Source organism: Mobula hypostoma, chromosome 1 (assembly GCF_963921235.1).
Source record: "Mobula hypostoma chromosome 1, sMobHyp1.1, whole genome shotgun sequence".
Lineage (NCBI taxonomy): Eukaryota > Metazoa > Chordata > Chondrichthyes > Myliobatiformes > Myliobatidae > Mobula > Mobula hypostoma.
In genome coordinates, this window is record NC_086097.1 from 242,886,939 (window position 1) to 242,905,470 (window position 18,532).

At 41.6% G+C, this 18,532-nt stretch overlaps 1 protein-coding gene across 4 annotated transcripts in view; it reads right to left on the minus strand.

Annotated features, from left to right (window-relative positions):
- Window positions 1–489: 489 nt before the first annotated feature.
- samd12 (sterile alpha motif domain containing 12) overlaps window positions 490–18,532 on the minus strand; it is a 151,523-nt gene continuing 133,480 nt past the window's right edge. For 3 of the 4 annotated variants that reach the window (XM_063066290.1, XM_063066271.1, XM_063066300.1), the window contains 2 exons: window positions 13,203–13,316; window positions 490–9,092 (listed from right to left, as the gene is read on the minus strand). In XM_063066290.1, the coding sequence (XP_062922360.1) occupies window positions 9,070–9,092; window positions 13,203–13,316 (137 nt within the window). In that variant the 3' untranslated portion in view covers window positions 490–9,069. The remainder of the gene's footprint in view (window positions 9,093–13,202; window positions 13,317–18,532) is intronic. The other variant, XM_063066281.1, reaches the window with a different exon arrangement.

The following is an 18,532-nucleotide window of genomic DNA, read 5'->3' on the forward strand; positions in this document are numbered from 1 at the left end:
CAACTACAGATGCGCTGGGCTGTCCGCACCACCCTCTGCAGAGTCCTGCGATTAAGGGAGGTACAGTTCTCATACCAGGCAGTGATGCAGCCAGTCAGGATGCTCTCAATTGTGCTCCTGTAGAAAGTTCTTGGGATTTGGGCACCCATACCAAACTTCCTCAACCGTCTGAGCTGAAAGAGGCTGTATGAGAATTATAAAAACAAGAGGATAACCAACGAAACAGCAGAACTCATTGTGGACCAATAGTTTAATCCGTGCACAGGGCCAGAAGGTGAAAGTGAGAAGTCTTAGCATTTCTGTTTTCAAGACGTAGAGCCTCTTTGTGAGTACAGATGTACATCGTCCAGCTCTCTTCAGCCTCCTCAGAAAGCAAAGGTGCTGGTGAGTTTTCTTGGCTGTGTTGGATGTTTTCTGAGACCGTGAGAGACTGTGTGAGGTGAGCATTTCCAGGTGTCTGAAGCTACTCGGTTTCTTCTGCTGTGCTGCTGATGTAAGTGGGGCGGGGGGACAGGGCTGGTGTGAGCGGTGCGAGTTCTCCTGGTTGATAAGCATCTTGTTGACATTAAAGAGGTTAATTGCCTGGCATCAGGCCTCAAACTCTCCCACTTCCTCTCTGTAGGCCGTTTCGTCTTTGTTGGTGATGAGCCCCACCACTGCGTGTCACCGGTGACCTTTACAATGTGATTACTCAGGTGTTTGGCTGTGCAGTCAGGATGATGACCGGCAGAGTTAGGAGCGATTGTGCATCCTGACTATTTGAGGTCTATTGTACAAAGTTTTCTCTATCACAAGGAAACAACAAACTCACTGTCTGAATTACTCTATTTTACTTGAAATTACTATTAAGATATCTAAAAACAAATATTAAAATATTTTGTATTTTGGAACATCCACAATATTAAATTCCAGCCACTCAACATGAAAAGAACTACTGATGCTTATTATAAATACTACAACCATTACATCTTTATTATGAACATCACGTTTTTATACATGCATAAATACAGTACATCTTTCTTCCCTCCCTTCAGTCTACTTTCAGATATTAACTTCTGGAGCTCCACTGTTCTCTATTTCACTTTTTAGTTTGCATACACACTCAGTCGCCACTTTATTAGCTACACCTGCTCATTAATGCAAATATCTGGTCAGCCAATCATGTAGCAGCAACTCAATGCATAAAAGCATGCAGACGTGGTCAAGAGATTCATTTGCTGTTCAGACCAATCATCAGGATGGGAAAGGAATGTGACCTAAGTGACTTTGATCGTGGAATGATTGTTGGTGCCAGACAGGGTCATTTCAGTATCTCAGAAACTTGCTGATTTTCACACACAACACTCTCTACAGTTTACAGAGAATGGTGCTAATGAGAGAGGTCAGAGGAGAATGGCCAGTCTGGTTCAAGCTGACAGGAAGGTGACAGTAACTCAATTAACCATGTGTTATGACAGTGGTGTGCAGAACAGCATCTCTGAATGCTCAACATGTCAATCCTTGAACTGGATGGGCTACAGCAGCAGATCACACAGGGTTTGACTCCTGTACCTAATAATGTGGCCACTGAGTGTACTTCAAGTGATTGGATGGGATAAATTGCAGCACATTATTTTAAACCCCTTTGTAGAAATATGATATTTACCGGAGCAATACAATTCTTAATTGGATTGAACAGTTTTCCAGTTTAATAGGAAAAGACAGTGCTTCATAATATTAACAATTGGCATTAGCAAAACTTTATTTTTCTTTAAAAACAGTCTGTAGCATAATGGTGTAATAGTGCACAAAACACAAACAGTTTGTCTTTCTGGAAACAAAATGCGTATCTTCATTCAATGTGATTTAATCTTTCAACGCTGTTGACAATATCTGTCCTAACATGCATTGTAATGAAAATCTTAAACTACTAATGGACCAGGAATTACTGCTACTAATTTTTGAGTGGTAACCACGTTCACGTCGATGACTATTACAAAGTATACTCAAGCAAAGTGTTTCTCTATGAGATTACTGCTTGGTAACTATTTCTATGCATTTGTTCTTCTCTCTCATGGCTATTTAACAATTCTGTTAGAGAGTAGTGAAAACAACTAGTAGAAAACTTAGAAAACCAAGATAGAAAAAAATACTTTCATTCATTCAGAGTACTGAAACTTTTGAAATTAAAAAAATTTTAAAAATGATTCTACAAACAGAAACCACAATTACTGTAGAATCTTTTTCGACAAGTGCAAATGCATAAAAATATTTTAGAGCCTATTGAGTGTTCAGAGAAGTGGTCTGATAAACAGTTCAAGTCCCAAATATGTTAAACAGCACCAGTACTATAGAGTTAGCCAAACACTGAGGTCACTTGGATTTACTTAAAATAAAGTGGTTAAGGAGAAAATTAAAAGAAAAAAACCCAGCAGAGATGGAGATAACAGGAAGTGGTAGAAGCAGAGGCGATGACTAAGGACCAGATGATAGAGTTGAAAGAAATCAGACAGAGACCATTACAGCACAGTTCAGGGCTTTGGCCCACAATTTGTGCTGACCTTTTAACCTACTCTAAAATCAATCTACCCCTTCCCTTCCACATAACAATCCACTTTTCGATGATCCATGTACCTAACAGTCTCTGAAATGCCCCTCTACCGTCACCCAAGGCAACGTGTTCCACACACCCACCACTCTTTGTGTAGAAAAACCTCTGACATCCCCGCCACCCACTATTCTTTGTTCTAATCACATTAACATTATGCACCCTTGCACTTACCATTCCATCCTGGGAAAATGTCTCTGCCTGTCCACTCAGTCTATGCCTCTTATCATCTTGTACACTTCCATCAAGTCACCTCTTACCCTCCTTCACTTCAAAGAGAATAGCCCGAGCTTGCTTGACGTATTCTCATAAGACATTTTCTGCAATCCAGGCAAATCTCCTCGGTACCTTCTCTGAAGCTTCCATATCCTTCCTATAATGAGGTGACCAGAACTGAACGCAGTATTCCAAGTGTGGTTGAACCAACGTTTTATAGAGCTGCAACATTACCTCCTGGCATTTGAACTCAAAAGTCCTACCAATGTGGCCAACACACCATACGCCCTCTTAGTAACCCTTTCAACGCGTGCAGCAACTTTGAGGACGTGGACCCCAACATCCCTTTGTTTTTGCACACTGCTAAGAACCCTTCAAAATTGGTTCTGAATTTAATCACCAATTTTCATCTTTTCAATCAAGGTTAGCAGATTTCAGATACGATTTCATAAACATGGTATTATGAAATTTTTATCGGGTATTCCATCTCAAAAAAATATCAATTAATTTTGAGGAATTTCTTCTTTTACTTTCATTTGCAATGGGGAGGGTAATGAAAATTCAAACTTCTGGCAAACATTTAATGAAGAGATGATATTCAGTACCTTGGCCATTGTTGTGTAAAACAACCTAAGCTTTATTGAACCTTCAAATTCACTTTGTTGAATCTAATTCATCCCTTGAGTTAAAGAGAACCCATTGTTAAAAGTTATGACTCATGTTAATCTATGGTAACAGATAACACACCATCAGTACATATTATTGACAACGATCAGAACTAACTGCTCATCTTCATGACTCAAGCCTGCAAAGTCTGGCAATCTCATCTCTGATCAGACGGCTAAAAGAAGGGATGTTTCATGGCACAAATACACTCGGGGGGCACTTTATTAGGTACGGCGGATCATTAATGCAAATATCAATCAGCCAATCCTGTGGCAGCAACTCAATGCATAAAAGCATGCAGACATGGTCAAGATGTTCAGTTGCGTACAGACCAAACATCAGAATGGGGAAGAAATGTGACCATTGGTGCCAGATTGGGTGGTTTGAGTATCTCAGAAACTGCCGATCTCCTGGGATGTTCATACTTAACATTCTCTGGAGTTTATAGAGAATGGTGCAAAAAAACAAAAAAAAATCCAGTACTTGGCAGTTCTATGGGCAAAAACACCTTGTTAATGAGAGAGGTCAGAGGAGAATGGCCTGGCAGGAAGGTGGCACAACTCAGATAACCGCGTATTACAACGTTGGTGTGCAGAAGAGCATCTCTGAATTCACAACATGTTGGACCTTGAAGTGGATGGGCGACAGCAGCAGAAGACCACGAATGCACGCTCTGTGGTAGATGAGGAACCTAATAAAGTGGCCACTGAGTGTACGTATTTTGATTATAATTTACTTTAAAGTTTGATTATAGATGTTATTGTTGTACAATGTGTAACCATCCCAAAAATAAAATGCCTCTATATCTGATGAATTTCAAAGCAGTTATACTGCATGAAAAAAAGGAGCAGGAAGCTATTTCAATGCTTTCACTGGTAATTTAGTTCGATAATTCCTTCTTCCTCTTAATTTTTCTCTTTCCAAGTATGAGCTAGGAGTTTTCATTTCAAAGTCAAGTCAGAGGAGATGGAATTTAGTAGTGCTATTTGTCCATTTGGATGCACTCTCTGAATATAAGACCATATAAAATGTAGGAGCAGAATTGGGCAATTTGGCCCATCAAGTCTGCTTCACCATTTCATCATGGCTGATCCATTTTTCCTCTCAGCCACAATCACCTGCCTTCTCTCCGTATCCTTTAATGCCCTGACTAATCAATAATCTATCAACCTCTGTCTTAAACATACGTAAATACCTGGTTTCTACGGCTGCCTGTGGCGACCAATTCCACAGATTCATCACTCCCTGGCTGAAGAAATGCCTCCTCATCTCCATTCTAAATGGACATCCCTCGATTCTGAGGCTGTGTGCTCTGGTCAGTATAACAGGATATAATCACTCTGCATTGCATATTTTGTATAGACAACAAATAGGACTGTAGGAACAAAATCGATTCACTTCCCTCGTGTGAAGACCTGGGCAACAAAAATTCATCAGCCTCAGATTTAAAATTAACGATTGACTTACCAGCAAATCGACATGTGAGGAAGAGTTCCAAATGTGTACCATGTAAAAGTTCTTCCCAGTTTCACTCAGGAAAGACCAAACTCTTTATTTAATATTTTCTCCATGAACAATAAATGCTTCTTAAGATGTGTTGCTCAGTACTCCTGGTGGAGTATAACCAATGCTTTGCATAATTATGACGAAATTATCCCTTTATAATCTTTGATTTTGGACATAAGGGCCAATATTCCATTTGAAATTATCCATGACACTTCAATTATATTATCCAGATGCCACAGTTTGTTCAGTTTGTGAATAATCTTTGCAAGTCAGTGCCCCATTAACACTAGGTACGATCTTACTCATCTTTGTGTCATTAGAGTCATGGAATACTAGAGCACAGAAACAGGCCCTTTGAGCCATAAAATTCTTGCTGAACCTTTAATCTGCATAGCACCTGGACCATATCCCCCCATCCTTGCACCAATCCAAATTCCCTTAAATGTTGAAATCGACCTATATCCACCACTTGTGCTGACTGTTCTCACCACCCTCTGAGTGAAGAAGAACCCTCAATCTCTAGTTCTAGTCTCACCCAACCTCAGCAGAAAAAGCCTGCTTGCATTTACCCTATCTATACCCCTCATAATTTTGTATACCTCCACCAAATCTCCCCTCAATCTTCTATGCTCTAGGGGATAAAGTCCTAACCTATTCAACCATTAGGCTGAATTATCCTCCGTTCTTAGCAATTTACTTGCAAATATTTTGACACCATATGAGGAGACACCGTCAGTGCACTGTTGATTGTGTCAATGGCGACCAATATGCTGATAGATAGGTATATAAAGGCCAAGCAGGACATGTCACAATTAACAGTGCACTGATGCTGTCTCCTCGCATGGTGACGAAGCTTTTGCAAGTAAGCTGCCAAGATCGGAGGACAACTCAACCCAACCATCAACCACCCAAGCGACACACCTTCCGAATTATTTCCTATTCAACCTTTCCCTATAACTCAGGTCCTCAAATGCCAGAAACATCCTTGTAAATTTTCTCTGCACTCTCTCAATCTTATTGATATCCTTCCTGTAAGCAGGTGACCAGAACCGCACACAATACTCCAAATTAGGCCCCACTGACGTCTTATAGAACCTCAACACAACATCCTAATTCCTGTACTCAGTACTTTAATTTATGAAGGCCAACGTGCCAAAAACTTACTCGACAACTCTATCTACCTGTGACGCCACATTCAAGAGCATGGTAGATTTGGATATGAGTCTTTTGATCTTTCGTCCAATTCAGTTAAGTGCAGTTATTAATTATAGCCTATACACTGAAACTCATGGGACCCCGTGAGTGACATTTTGTCAATTTTTCAGCCTACTTCATTCTCACCTCTTCTCTTTCTCCTGTGATTTGGTCAATTTCCTAGCCAGTTCAGTGTTCATCCATATTTTTTGTATGCAAGTTACCACATGCAGATTATATTAAATTAAAAACAAAAGGAAAACATTGCGTAATATCCACTAAAAATACCTGAATCAAACAGGTGGCTATTTGCAAGCTGATTTCATAGGAATAATGCATACTTCAATTCACAGAGTCATAGAAAAGTACAACAAAGAAACAGGGCCTTTGGCCCATCTCGTCCGTGCTAAACCATTTAAACTCAGAAAATAAATAAATCCAAAATGCTAGATGTTTCCTTTAGACTATGAAGTAAATTATAAAATCATATTTTTCCACTCAGTGGCCACTGTATTAGGTACATCTATACACCTGCTCGTTAATGGAAATATCTAATCAGCCAATCATCTGGCAGCAACTCAGAGCATAAAAACATGCAGACAGGGTCAAGAAAGTCAATTGTGGTTCACACCAAACATCGGAATGGGGAAGAAATGTGATCTTAAGTGACTTTGACTGTGGAATGATTTTTGGTGCTAGATGGGTGGCTTGAGTATTTCAGAAACTTTCTGACCTCCTGGGATTTCCATTCACAACAGTCCCTACTGCTTACAGAGAATGGCGCGAACAACAAAAAGCATCCAGTGAGGAGCAGTTCTGTGGGCAACAAAGCATTGTTAATGAGAGAGGTCAGAAGAGAATGGCCAGAGTGGTTCAAGGTGACGGTAACTCAAATAACCACACGTTACAACAGTGGAGCATCTCTGAATGCACAACATGTCAATCTTTGAAGTGGATGGGCTACAGCAGCAGAGACCACACTGGGTTCCACTCCTGTACCTAATAAAGTGGCCACTGAGCGTATATTGGATTACAACATCACATCATTAATTGGGTGATTTACAGCTTGTTTAAAAAAGGAACACATTATACAGTTCAGTTTATGGTACTAAGACTACACTTTTAACAATCGTCAGCAAACATCCTACGAAAACCTGCTATTTATTTATTGAGCAACACTGCACAGAGTAGGCCCTGCTGACACTTCAAGCCATGTCGCCCCAGCAACCCCTGACAACCCTAACCTAATCACGGGACAATTTACAATGACCAATTAACCTATCCAGTATGTGTTTGGACTGTGAGAGAAAACCCCACGCATTCCACAGAGAGAATGTACAGGGACTCCTTACAGTCTGGAGTCAGAATTGAACTCCAGACTCAGGAACACCCTGAGCTGTAACAGCGTTTCACTATCCACTACGCAACCGTGGTGCCCCAATTATTTATGATCTGCCTGCTGTAATGCGGATGGCACATTATAGCAGACCAACACTTCTCTCATTATGTAGAATTGACAAAATGTCGTACCGTTAAATAAATTAAAACTTGCTGTTCTTACTGTGCAATTTTCCTTTAAATAAATGTCAGTTTCAATCCAATTCTGCTTATACTCCCAGATGTTATGTCTAATTGAGATGGAGGACTTCTCTTAAGTGCATAATGACGAGGGGAAACACCGGCGATAAATGACTAATTTGTTTTAACAGAATGAACGTGAATGCACGTTTAGGAAAGATTTTACATCCTACAATTTAAGCTGGATTTGGTCAGAAACCCTGATTGTGGTGGATGATTCTATTGTATTTCTTCGTTGTACTGTGAATGCCTGTAAGAAAATGAATCTCAGGGTAGGGCAGCATATGGTGATAAAAAAATTTACTTTGAACTTGAACTTTGATCATTGAACTCAGACATTATTTTCAATTTAACACTCTTGACTATTAAATGCAAAGGGGATAACAACTGTACTTACCCCTTACTCCTACTGGTTGGTATCTCTTTGCAAGCAATCATTATTTAATTATACTATTCCTAAAATTATTATATTATTTCTAAAATTGACATGGAGCACTGCCACAGAAAAATAACATCCTTCATCGAGGACCCCCACCATCCAGGCCATGCTCTCTTCTCACTACCATCGTCAGGCAGCAGATACAGAAACCGTAGGTCCCACACTATCTGGTTCAGGAAGAGTTGTCACCCTTCAACCATCAGGCTCCTGGACCGGCGTGGGTAAGTTCACTCACCTCAACTCTGAATTGGTTCTACGACCTACAGACTCACTTTCAAGGATTCTTACAACTCACGTTCTCAGTATGATTTACTACTTGCACATTTTGTCTTCTTTTGCACATTGGTCAGTCTTCGTTTATGTATCGCTTTTCATAAATTCTACACTATTTTTATTTTCCTGTAAATGCCTGCAAGAAAATGAATCTCAAGGTAGTATATTACAACATACTACCATAATAAATAATAATTTTTACTTTGACCATAACTTTGATAAAACAAGTATCAACTTCTGACATCAAAAGGAAGAACTTACGGGTGCAAAGCATTATTTGAACCTCACGCAAACTGAACCTTTATTACACAACAAGACCGGGATAATCAAAGCTTTTTAGTTAAGTATCTAACTACTTAAAAATAGTGACCATTAAATAATTGAAGTTCTTAGACAGTCTTTGAGTTTGGAAGAGTTGAATAATATACATGGTGATGTACATCCGGATCATAAATTCCTTCAGTTTGTAAAAGTTTCAAGTGAAATTGCTCAGTACAGTGATTTTCCAGTAGTTCACAGATACCACTCTGCAGTACAGCAGAGAATAGAGAGCCAGAGGTTTTCTGTCTTTGTGTCATGATTGAGAAACAAGAGCTTCAAAATCTTGAAGTTACGGCGAACTTCCCAGAGAGGCTGCAGGAGGAAAAGGGAAATGAAGTCACATCCAAGCACAGAATACGGCAGAACACATATGAACTCATGCTCTCAGTATTACTTAATTACTTGCACAATTTGTCTTCTTTTGCACATTGTCAGTTTTTGCTTTTTTCATAAATTCTATTGTATTTATTTTTCTGTGAATGCCTGCAGGAAGCGGAGTGCACAGAGTCATAGATGACTACAGCACTGAAACAGGATCTTTGGCTCATCTGGTCAGCACTGAACCATTCATCTGCATTGACCCATCTACCTGCACCCGGACCAGAGCCCTGTAATCTCTTCACATCCATGCACCTATCCGGATTTCTCTTAAATGTTGAAATCGACCCTGCGTCTACACTTCATTGCTCGTATAAACACAAGAGACTTTGCTAATGCTGAAAATCCAGATGTGATCTATTCTCTGAAGGTAACCGGAGCAGAGAATTGAGTGAGTCATGCCGCAAGACTGTCGAATATTTCATTCAAATCAATCTGCAAACAGCCAAACCCGACAACACTTCAAGAGTGACACACACAAAATGCAGGAGGAACTCAGCAGGTCAGGCTGAGACCTTTCTTCGGGACTGGAATAAAGGAGAGAGAAGCCAGAATAAGGTGGTGGAGGGAGGGGAAGGAGTACAAACTGACAGGTGATTGGGGAAACCAGGTGAGTTGGTGAAAATGTCACGATTTTTTTTGACCGTCTACAAGGAGCCCCTGAATAAGGTAGACCCAATTTCAGAATCAGAATCAGGTTTATTATCACAGACACATAAGGCCATAAGACGAAGGAACAGAATTAGGCCATTTGGCCCATATGTTGTGAAATTTGTTGTTTGGCAGCAGCGGTACAGGGCAATACATAAAAATTACTATGAGTTACAATATACAGTATATAAAGAAACTATTTGTGCAAAAAATGAGCAAAATAGAGAGGTAATGTTCATGGATTCTGGTAAGATGGTGGCGCGTTCGAATGCAGCGGCCTCTCGGCGGCTAACCAAAGGTGTACTTTTCTTTTTAAAGTGTGTTTTAAATGGTAAGTCTATACTGTACTCCAAGATCGATGGGCACAGCAGGTCTACCGGAGCAGCGATCTGTTCATCGTCCGGAGCCAGCGGTCGGGGTCTCCATGGAGCCGGCAGACGAGTTGGAGAAGGAGAAGGTGGCGATCAGCCAGGAGAAAGTGAAGCCTACGGTCAGCTCGGAGAAGGAGAAGCTGGTGCTCGGTTGGGTGAAGCAGAAACTGGCAGTCGGCAGGATGATGGTTTGGAAGAGCACCACGTCAGAGGTGGTGCACAAAAGCAGTGTGCAGTGTGGCCGTGAGTGACTGTCTTGGACGTTTCTCTTGCGATTACAAGACCCCGTTGGACATTGTTAACATGAGATGCCGCAGTCCTGTTTCCCTTGTTTGGTGGAGAGACAGGCGACGAGGCAGCAGCGTGGCCTCGATTGTAGTGAGGACCAGGCCTCAAGCGGGCTTGCCTGCAGCTGCAGTCCAGGTGAGACGACGCTAGAGGCAGTGCTTGGCGCTCCGTTAGAAGCTGGCCCCTCCCATCAGCGCTGCTCTCCAGTGTTCGACTGGCAGGAGGGCTGGATGGATTGCCAGTAGCTGTACCACCAACTTGCCTGTCGCTCATGGATTTGGACTATACAAGTGCGTAACAATGTGCGTTTATTTTCTTTCTCGCTATTTTGAATGTATGTTATGCACCTGGGCCCTATGGAATGCTGTCTCGCTCGACTGTATCTATGTATGGTCTGAATGATAATTAAACTTGATTTGATTTGATTTGATTCATGGATTGTTCAGAGATCCGATGGCAGAGGGGAAGAAGCGTTTCCTAAAATGTTGAGGGTGCATCTTCAGGCTCCTGTGCCTCCTTCTTGATGGTAGTAATGAGAAGAGGACATGCCCTGGTGTTGAGGGTCCATCGTGATCACTTCCTGAGGCATCGCTTTTTGAAGCTGTCCTCGATGCTGGGGAGGTTCATGCCCGCGATGGAACTGGCTGAGTTTAAACCCTCTGCAAACTTTTTCTGATCTTGTGTGTTGGCCCCCTCCATACCAGACTGTGATGCAACCAATCACAATGCTCTCTACGGTACATCTGTAGAAATTTGCGAGAGTCTTTGATGACGTACCAAATCTCCGCAAACTCCTAATGAAATACAACTTGAAATACAGTTGCTGGTGTGCCTACTCTGTAATTCCATCAATATCCTATGCCCAGGATAGATCTTCAGAGATCCTGAAACCCAGCAACTTGAAGCCGGGTGTGAACATCTCAATTTGCTCGAGCGTTTTATGGGTCACATGGAGATGTCTCGATATCCATCATCTGAGGTCAGGAACGTACGGACTTCAGAAGCACATGTGGAGAGCTGGAAGATGGGAGGACAAGACCGGTAGTCGTAGAACTGGAACTCAAGCTGATTTGGGAAGAGTTGATTGGGATAGGCTTGCAGACAAGCATTTCCCATCTGTGGCTACAGGAACTGTGGGATTACAATGGGAACTGGCACCAAGTTTGGCAGTCACCAAAAGGTGACCATGTGGGTTTAATGTGGGAAAGTACTGAAAGACTCACTCCACTCACAGGAAAAAGCGGAATTAGGAAATAATGAACAAGGATTCCCAGCAGCACGGGTGAGAGGGGAGGGGGGGAAAATCCTGAGCAAAACGGTCTGAACAAACAAAGGAAGTTTGTATAAATATGAAAAGAGAGAATTCTTTTTGAAAAGGGGTGGAGTGAATTGGTAGTTGGCATATTATTGTCACATGCACTGAGGTACAGTGAAAAGCTTGTCTTGCATACTGATCACACAGATTAGATCATTCTCGTTGATGGTTTAATGATGGGGATCTCACTGAAACCTACTGAGTAGACAGAGTGGAGGTGGAGAGGATGTTTCCCATGGTGGGAGAGTCTAGCGCCAGAGGGCACAGTTTCAGATTAGAACTGAGATAAGGAATGACTTCTTTAGCCAGAGGGTGGTGAATCTATAGATTGTTGATTAAACGGAGCATCAAAGATTATGGGGAGGAGGCAGGAGAATGGGGTAGAGAGGGATAATAATTCAGCCATGATTGAATGGCAGAGCATAAATACTGGGCAAAATGGATATTTCAGCTCCTATGTCATGATCTTATAACAATGTGTATTGAGATAGAACAAAATCAACCAATAACAATGCAGAATAAGGTGTAACAGCCACAGGTAAAGTGTAGTTCAGATAAACAATAATGTGGACGATCATAATGAGATTGTGACTAACTTAACCTTCAGGAAGTCTGAGTTGAGGGAATGGTTTGGGAGGGGTTAGGATAATGTTTTTGAAAATAACCCTCAAACACTAATCTCATGGCCCTTATTGTAACCTCTGGGTTTAGCTGAGGTCAGGTTGATCTGCAGTTGACCCCCGATCATCACCTTGTTACTTTAGAGAGGCTTGTGAGTTCTGAGATCCTGACAGCGATACTGTCTGGAGTTTTGTCATCTGGTGCTTAGTTCCTGGTTGTGTCACCCATGGCAGTAAAGTCAAGGGGGGGAAGAGTGATCCAATCAAGATGGAACTGGTGGAAGATGATGATACATCACAACCACGGTGAAGGTGGAGGAAAGCTGCAGCAGTGAAGAGACCCAAGTCACTTTGCACTCCATGCCACCGGACCCTGATCCTCGAAAATGGTATCACCATTTGTTGCCTTCAAAATAAGGCCGTCCACCTCCAGCCTCCATGCAGAACATCAGGTTGAACCTGTGTAAAAGTAGCTGACAGGAATGCCTTGGCCATTTTTGTGAAGTGGAAAGAGATTTTGGTGACGGTTTATACAATTAATACCAGTTACAGTAGTATATTCATTCTACGGAGTTTCTTGTTTCGTGGATGTCTGTGAAGAGTAAGAATTTCAGGTTGCATACTACATATATTCTCTGATATTAAAATGAATCTTTGAACTCTTACATCTGTTACTATTCATTGCAGACTGACCATCAGCAAAGTTATATTATTACTAATATTTCTGATTAACTTCCCTATTACTATCAACTATCAGCAGAATTTCAGCGGATTATCAGATTACCAAAGTTCCTCCCACCTCTGCGAGTTGCTCCTCTATCTTCAAGCTCCCCAGGCTCATCGCTCAGAGCTTCCCTCTTCTGAATGCTAACCGATGGCCTTCTTGTTCTTGAAGTTTGTTGCACAATACCTGCTGGATAACCACAAAGAAACACGCTCAGTCACTGCGAAATTCACTTTTATAAATAGCTAAAACCGGCAGCATTTTTGGATGATTATCACGTGAGTGGACATCACTTGCGAGGTGGACTCAGTACATCCAGCAGAGGTTCCACAGTTGGCAACCCAGATATGAGAGCCAGTCTGGACAAGTCCAAGGGCAGAGAGGATATTGCAAAGGAGTCGAGTCTAAGCACGGCATTTTATTTTGGGTTTTATCTCAGGAGTTTACTTTCTAGAATCAGAATTAGGTTTCTTATCACCGATCTACAGTCTATCATGAAACTTGTTGCTTTATGGCAGCAGTACAGTGCAATACAAAATTCAAACGTTCCAAGTAAATTTATTATCACATATGTCACCATATACAACCCTGAGATTCATCTTGCTGCAGGCATACTCAATATGTTCAATAACCATAATAGAATCAATGAAGGACAGGGCGGACAACCAGGGTGCCACAGACAGCAAACTGTGCAAATACCAAACGTGTTCATGGGTTCATTGTCCATTCAGAAATCTGATGACAGGGGAAGAAACTGTTCCTAAAATGTTGAGTGTGTGCCTTCAGACTCCTGTACGTGCTCTCTGATGGTTGTAATGAGAAGAGGGCATGTCCTGGGTGGTGAGGTCTTTAATGAGGGATCACCTTTTGAAAATGTCCCGAATGGTGGGTAAGCTCGTGCCCATGAAGAAGCTGGCTGAGTTTACAACTCTTGTCATCCTTTTCCAATCCTGTGCATTGGCCTCTCCATACCGGATGGCGATGAAGCCAGTTAAAACGTTCTCCATTGTACATCTGTAGAAACTTGCTAGCCTTTGGTGACGTACCAAATCTCCTCAAACTCCTCATTAAAAAGAGCTGCTGGCATGCCTTCTTTGTTATGCATCAATATGTTGGGCCATTCATGATGAATTCTTTAACGATGAAGTTTATAGTGATGAATTTGTGATTCTGAGATCGGTATTATGAATTCGGAAAACAAATCTGAACATTTAAGTTTCTGTTATTACTTCTACACCTCAGATAAACTCCCTAATTGCTTTCAGTTAAAAATGTTAAAAGTCTTATCCTTGAAAATTAGGGCAGACCTTTAAAGCACATGGTCAAGTCAGGATCAAAGCATTGAAACAATGTTTTTCAAAGTCTGCACATCAATAGGGATACTCTGCAATAAATCTTTAACTTTACAGAACAGATAGGAACTGCAAAAAGAAATCAATCTTTAACAGAGTTTAATACTAACAGAGACACGAGATTCTGCAGAATCTCGATTCTGCGCAAGATATTGGAGGAATTCAAACGGGAAATGAACAGTCGACGTTTTGGGCCAAGACCCTTCATAGAGTCATAAAGCACTACAGTACGACAGGAACAAGCCCTTCAGACAGTCTAGCCTGTCCTGAACTATTAGTCTGCCTAGTCCCATTGCCCTCCACCCAGACCACAGCCTTCCATACCCCTCCCATCAATGTACCCATCCAAATTTCTCTTAAGTGTTGAAATCTAACCTGCATCCACCACCTGCGCTGGCAGCTCGTTCCACACTTTGACCACCCTCTGAGTGAAGAAGATCCTCCCAGCTTCCCCCTAAACATTTCACCTTTCACCCTTAACCCATAACCTCTAGTTCTCATCTCACCCAAACTCAGTCAAAAAAGCCTGCTTACATTTATCCTATCTATGGGGAGGGAAGGTCGACTCAGACCACGAGAGGCCTGCGTTGGGCATTTTCATGTCTGTCAAGGCGCAGATTGGAAGTCTGTGTGGGGTGCCACTCCTCACACAGACACTAGAGCAATGTGTGGTTAAGTGCCTTGCTCAAGTACACAAACACGCTGCCACAACTAAGCGACCTTCAGATCACTAGACAAACACCTTAACCACTTGGGCACGTGCCCAACAATATCTATACCCCTCATAATTTTGTACACTTCTATCAAATTTCCTCTCATTCGCTTATGCTCTAGAGAATAAAATCCCAACCTATTCAACTTTTCCACATGACTCTGATGAAGGGTCTCTGCCCGAAATGTCGACTGTTCATTTCCCTCCATGGATGCCGCCTGGGCTGCTGATTCCCTCCAGCATTTTGTGAGTTGTTGAAATACTAGCAGGTCTTGGAAGACAAGCAAGTCCAGCCCCTGTCCTTCATACAGAGTCACAGAAAAGTACAGCATAGAAACAGGCCCTTCAGTCCATCTAGTCTATGCAAACCATTTAAACTGCATACTCCCATCGGCCTGCACCTTCCATACGCCAACCGTACTGTACCTAGCCAAACATCTCTGAGACATTGAAATCGAGCTCGCATACATCACTTGTGCACCTTCCACACTCTCAGGACCCTCTGAGTGAAGAGATTTCCCTTCATGTTCCCCTTAAATTTTTCACCTTTCACCCTTAACCCATGACCTCTAGTTGTAGTCTCATCTGACCTCAGTGGAAAAAAGCCTGCTTGCATTTACCCTGTCTTTACCCCTCATAATCTTGAATATGTGGCGAAACCAGTTTTACCAACAGGAGAAAGGGCAAGTGTGGATTACTGTCAGAGCCAGTCGCTTTGGGCAGATGGGGCTCAACAGCCATGCTGACATCTCATCAAGGAGAAGGAAAACTCTGATCTCAAGCCTCCACTGCATTGTAGCTACACTCACTCATGGGGAAAGCTTTGGGAGTAAACCCCAGGAAAAATCCAGAGCTGGAGTCCCTAAGGCAGTTCTAAGTTGAGTTCAATGCTGACTAGCAACTCCTGCGATGCCGCTGGTGTCACACTGTATTGGTCTCTACTGTTCTTTTGGGTTCATCAGCTTCCAGGAGAGGGGGAGTTTGCTACCTGGGCAACAGTTTGCTCCCTATATCATACTGTCCTGGCTTGTGTATCAACTACGTACACAGCCAGGACACAACATTCATGGTTGAACTGGACCAACAGAGGCCTCTCTAGCTCCTCATCTTAGATAAATCTGTGCATATCCAAATTCTCACTGACTAAATAATTATTCAATTCACTAAGCAAGATTGACCGATTTTTCAATGGTTTTAGTTGGGTGTTACTCCAAATTCCAGAAAGCAGATTGTGACAAAGATTTTAAACCTCACATAGTGGTCGACATCTCGGCCTGAAATATTGACTCTTGCTCCCCTCCATATGTGCTGCTGGACTTGCTGAGTTCTTCCACATTTTGTATTCTTTGCTCTGGATTTCCAGTTTCAGCAGAATCCCTTGTGTTTTAAATCTCATTAAGAGGGCTGTCTACTGTAACTACAACCACAAGATCATAAGATTTGGGAGCAGAATTAGGCCATTTGGGGTAAGAGTACTGGGGTATGAGTTATGTTAGAGTCTTGAAGTGAGATCCAGTGACCAGGAAGGCGGTACTGTAATGCTCTGTGGAGAGCAAAGGGCATGACAAGGCACAGGAGACGTCATAAGACCATAAGATATAGGAGCAGAATTAAGTAATTTGGCCCATCGAGTCTGTTCTGCCATTTCAACATGGCTGATCCATTTTCCCTCTCAGCCCCAAACTCCTGCCTTCCCCCCATATCCCTTCATGCCCTGACCAATCAAGAATCGATCATCCTCTGCCTTAAATATACCCAGTGACTTGGCCTCCACAGCCGCCTGTGGCAACTAATTCCACAGATTCATCACTCCCTGGCTAAAGAAATTCCTCCTCACCTCCATTCTAAAAGGACACCCATCTACTCTGAGGCTGTGTTGTCTGGTCTTAGGCTCTCCCACCATAGGAAACATCCTTTCTATTGATGCTTTTCAACAGTTTATGAATTTCTTCTGAATTCCAGTAAGTAGCGGCCCAGAGCCATCAAATGCTCCTCATACGACAAACCTTTCAACCCTCAGATTTTACACATTTTCTTTGTAATTATAATGTATAATTATAAACTAATACACTGGCTATATTTCATTAGGAGTTTGAGGACATTTGGTTTGTCACCTAAAACACTCGAAGCTTATACACACGTATAGTGGAGAGCGTCTGACTGGCTACATTGCAGTCTGGTATGGCGGGGCGGGGGGATTCTACTGCACAGGATCAAAAGAAGGTACAGACAGTTGTAAAATTAATCTGCTCCATCTGGAGCGGTGCCTCAGAAAGCTGACGTTCATCATTAAGGACTCCATAACCCAGGACATGCCCTCTTCTTACTGTTACCATCAGGTAGGAGGTACCGAAGCCTGAAGGCACACACTCAACGATTCAGGAACAACTTCTTCCCCTCTGCCATCCAATTTCTGAATGGATATTGAACCCTCATTTTAATTACTTTAATTTTTAATTTAACTATTTAATATACATATATACTCACTGTAATTAATTTACTTATTTGTATTTCTTCTATATTATCATGTATTGCATTGTACAGCTGCTGCTAAGTTAACAAATTTTATGACATATGCTGATGAAATTAAACCTGATTCTGATGTCAGAAATAAGAAAGCATAAAACAGCTCTCAAAAACTGACTTAAAAACAAAGGATTCTTTTTTGATTTTACAAAGACAAAGAAAACTGCAGTGGCAAACAAATGGATGCAATTCGAAAGCTCTTCAGTTGAATTTCTAAATTCCAAAGTCTACTGTTGAAGAATGAATCTAAACAGGACATCATCAAGAGAAAAGATCAATTGATTGATCAGAGCAAACACTCCGGTTCAACAGAACCTTGTCCAAGAATGTGAGGAATTTACAATGCCAGACAAGTGCAAAAAATACTTAGCTGGGATTTGAAAACTGAAGTATTTCTACTTTAATAAAGTTAACTGTGATTCAGGAAGGTAATCTATTGCTGTTTCAAATAGTTGTATATAAATACACATGAATATATTGTTAGAATTTTATCAGTCACCTAGCTGGAGATCAGGCTATCAAGTTAATAAAAAAAATTCAGAGTAATTTGATGATCAAAGTACATATATTTCATAGATACTACTTTGAGATTAAGTTTCTTGCCTGTATTTTCAAGAATGTGAAGAAATACAATAGAATTTATGAAAAACTATAAATAATAGAGATTGACAAACAACTGATGTTCAAGAGAAGACAAACGGTAAAAAGAATTAATAAAAAACACAGGGACCGTGAGTCCTTGAAAACGAGTCCACTGGTGACGTATGGCGATGTTTCGCAGGCAGCTCACAAAACTACATCGTATCTTTACACAA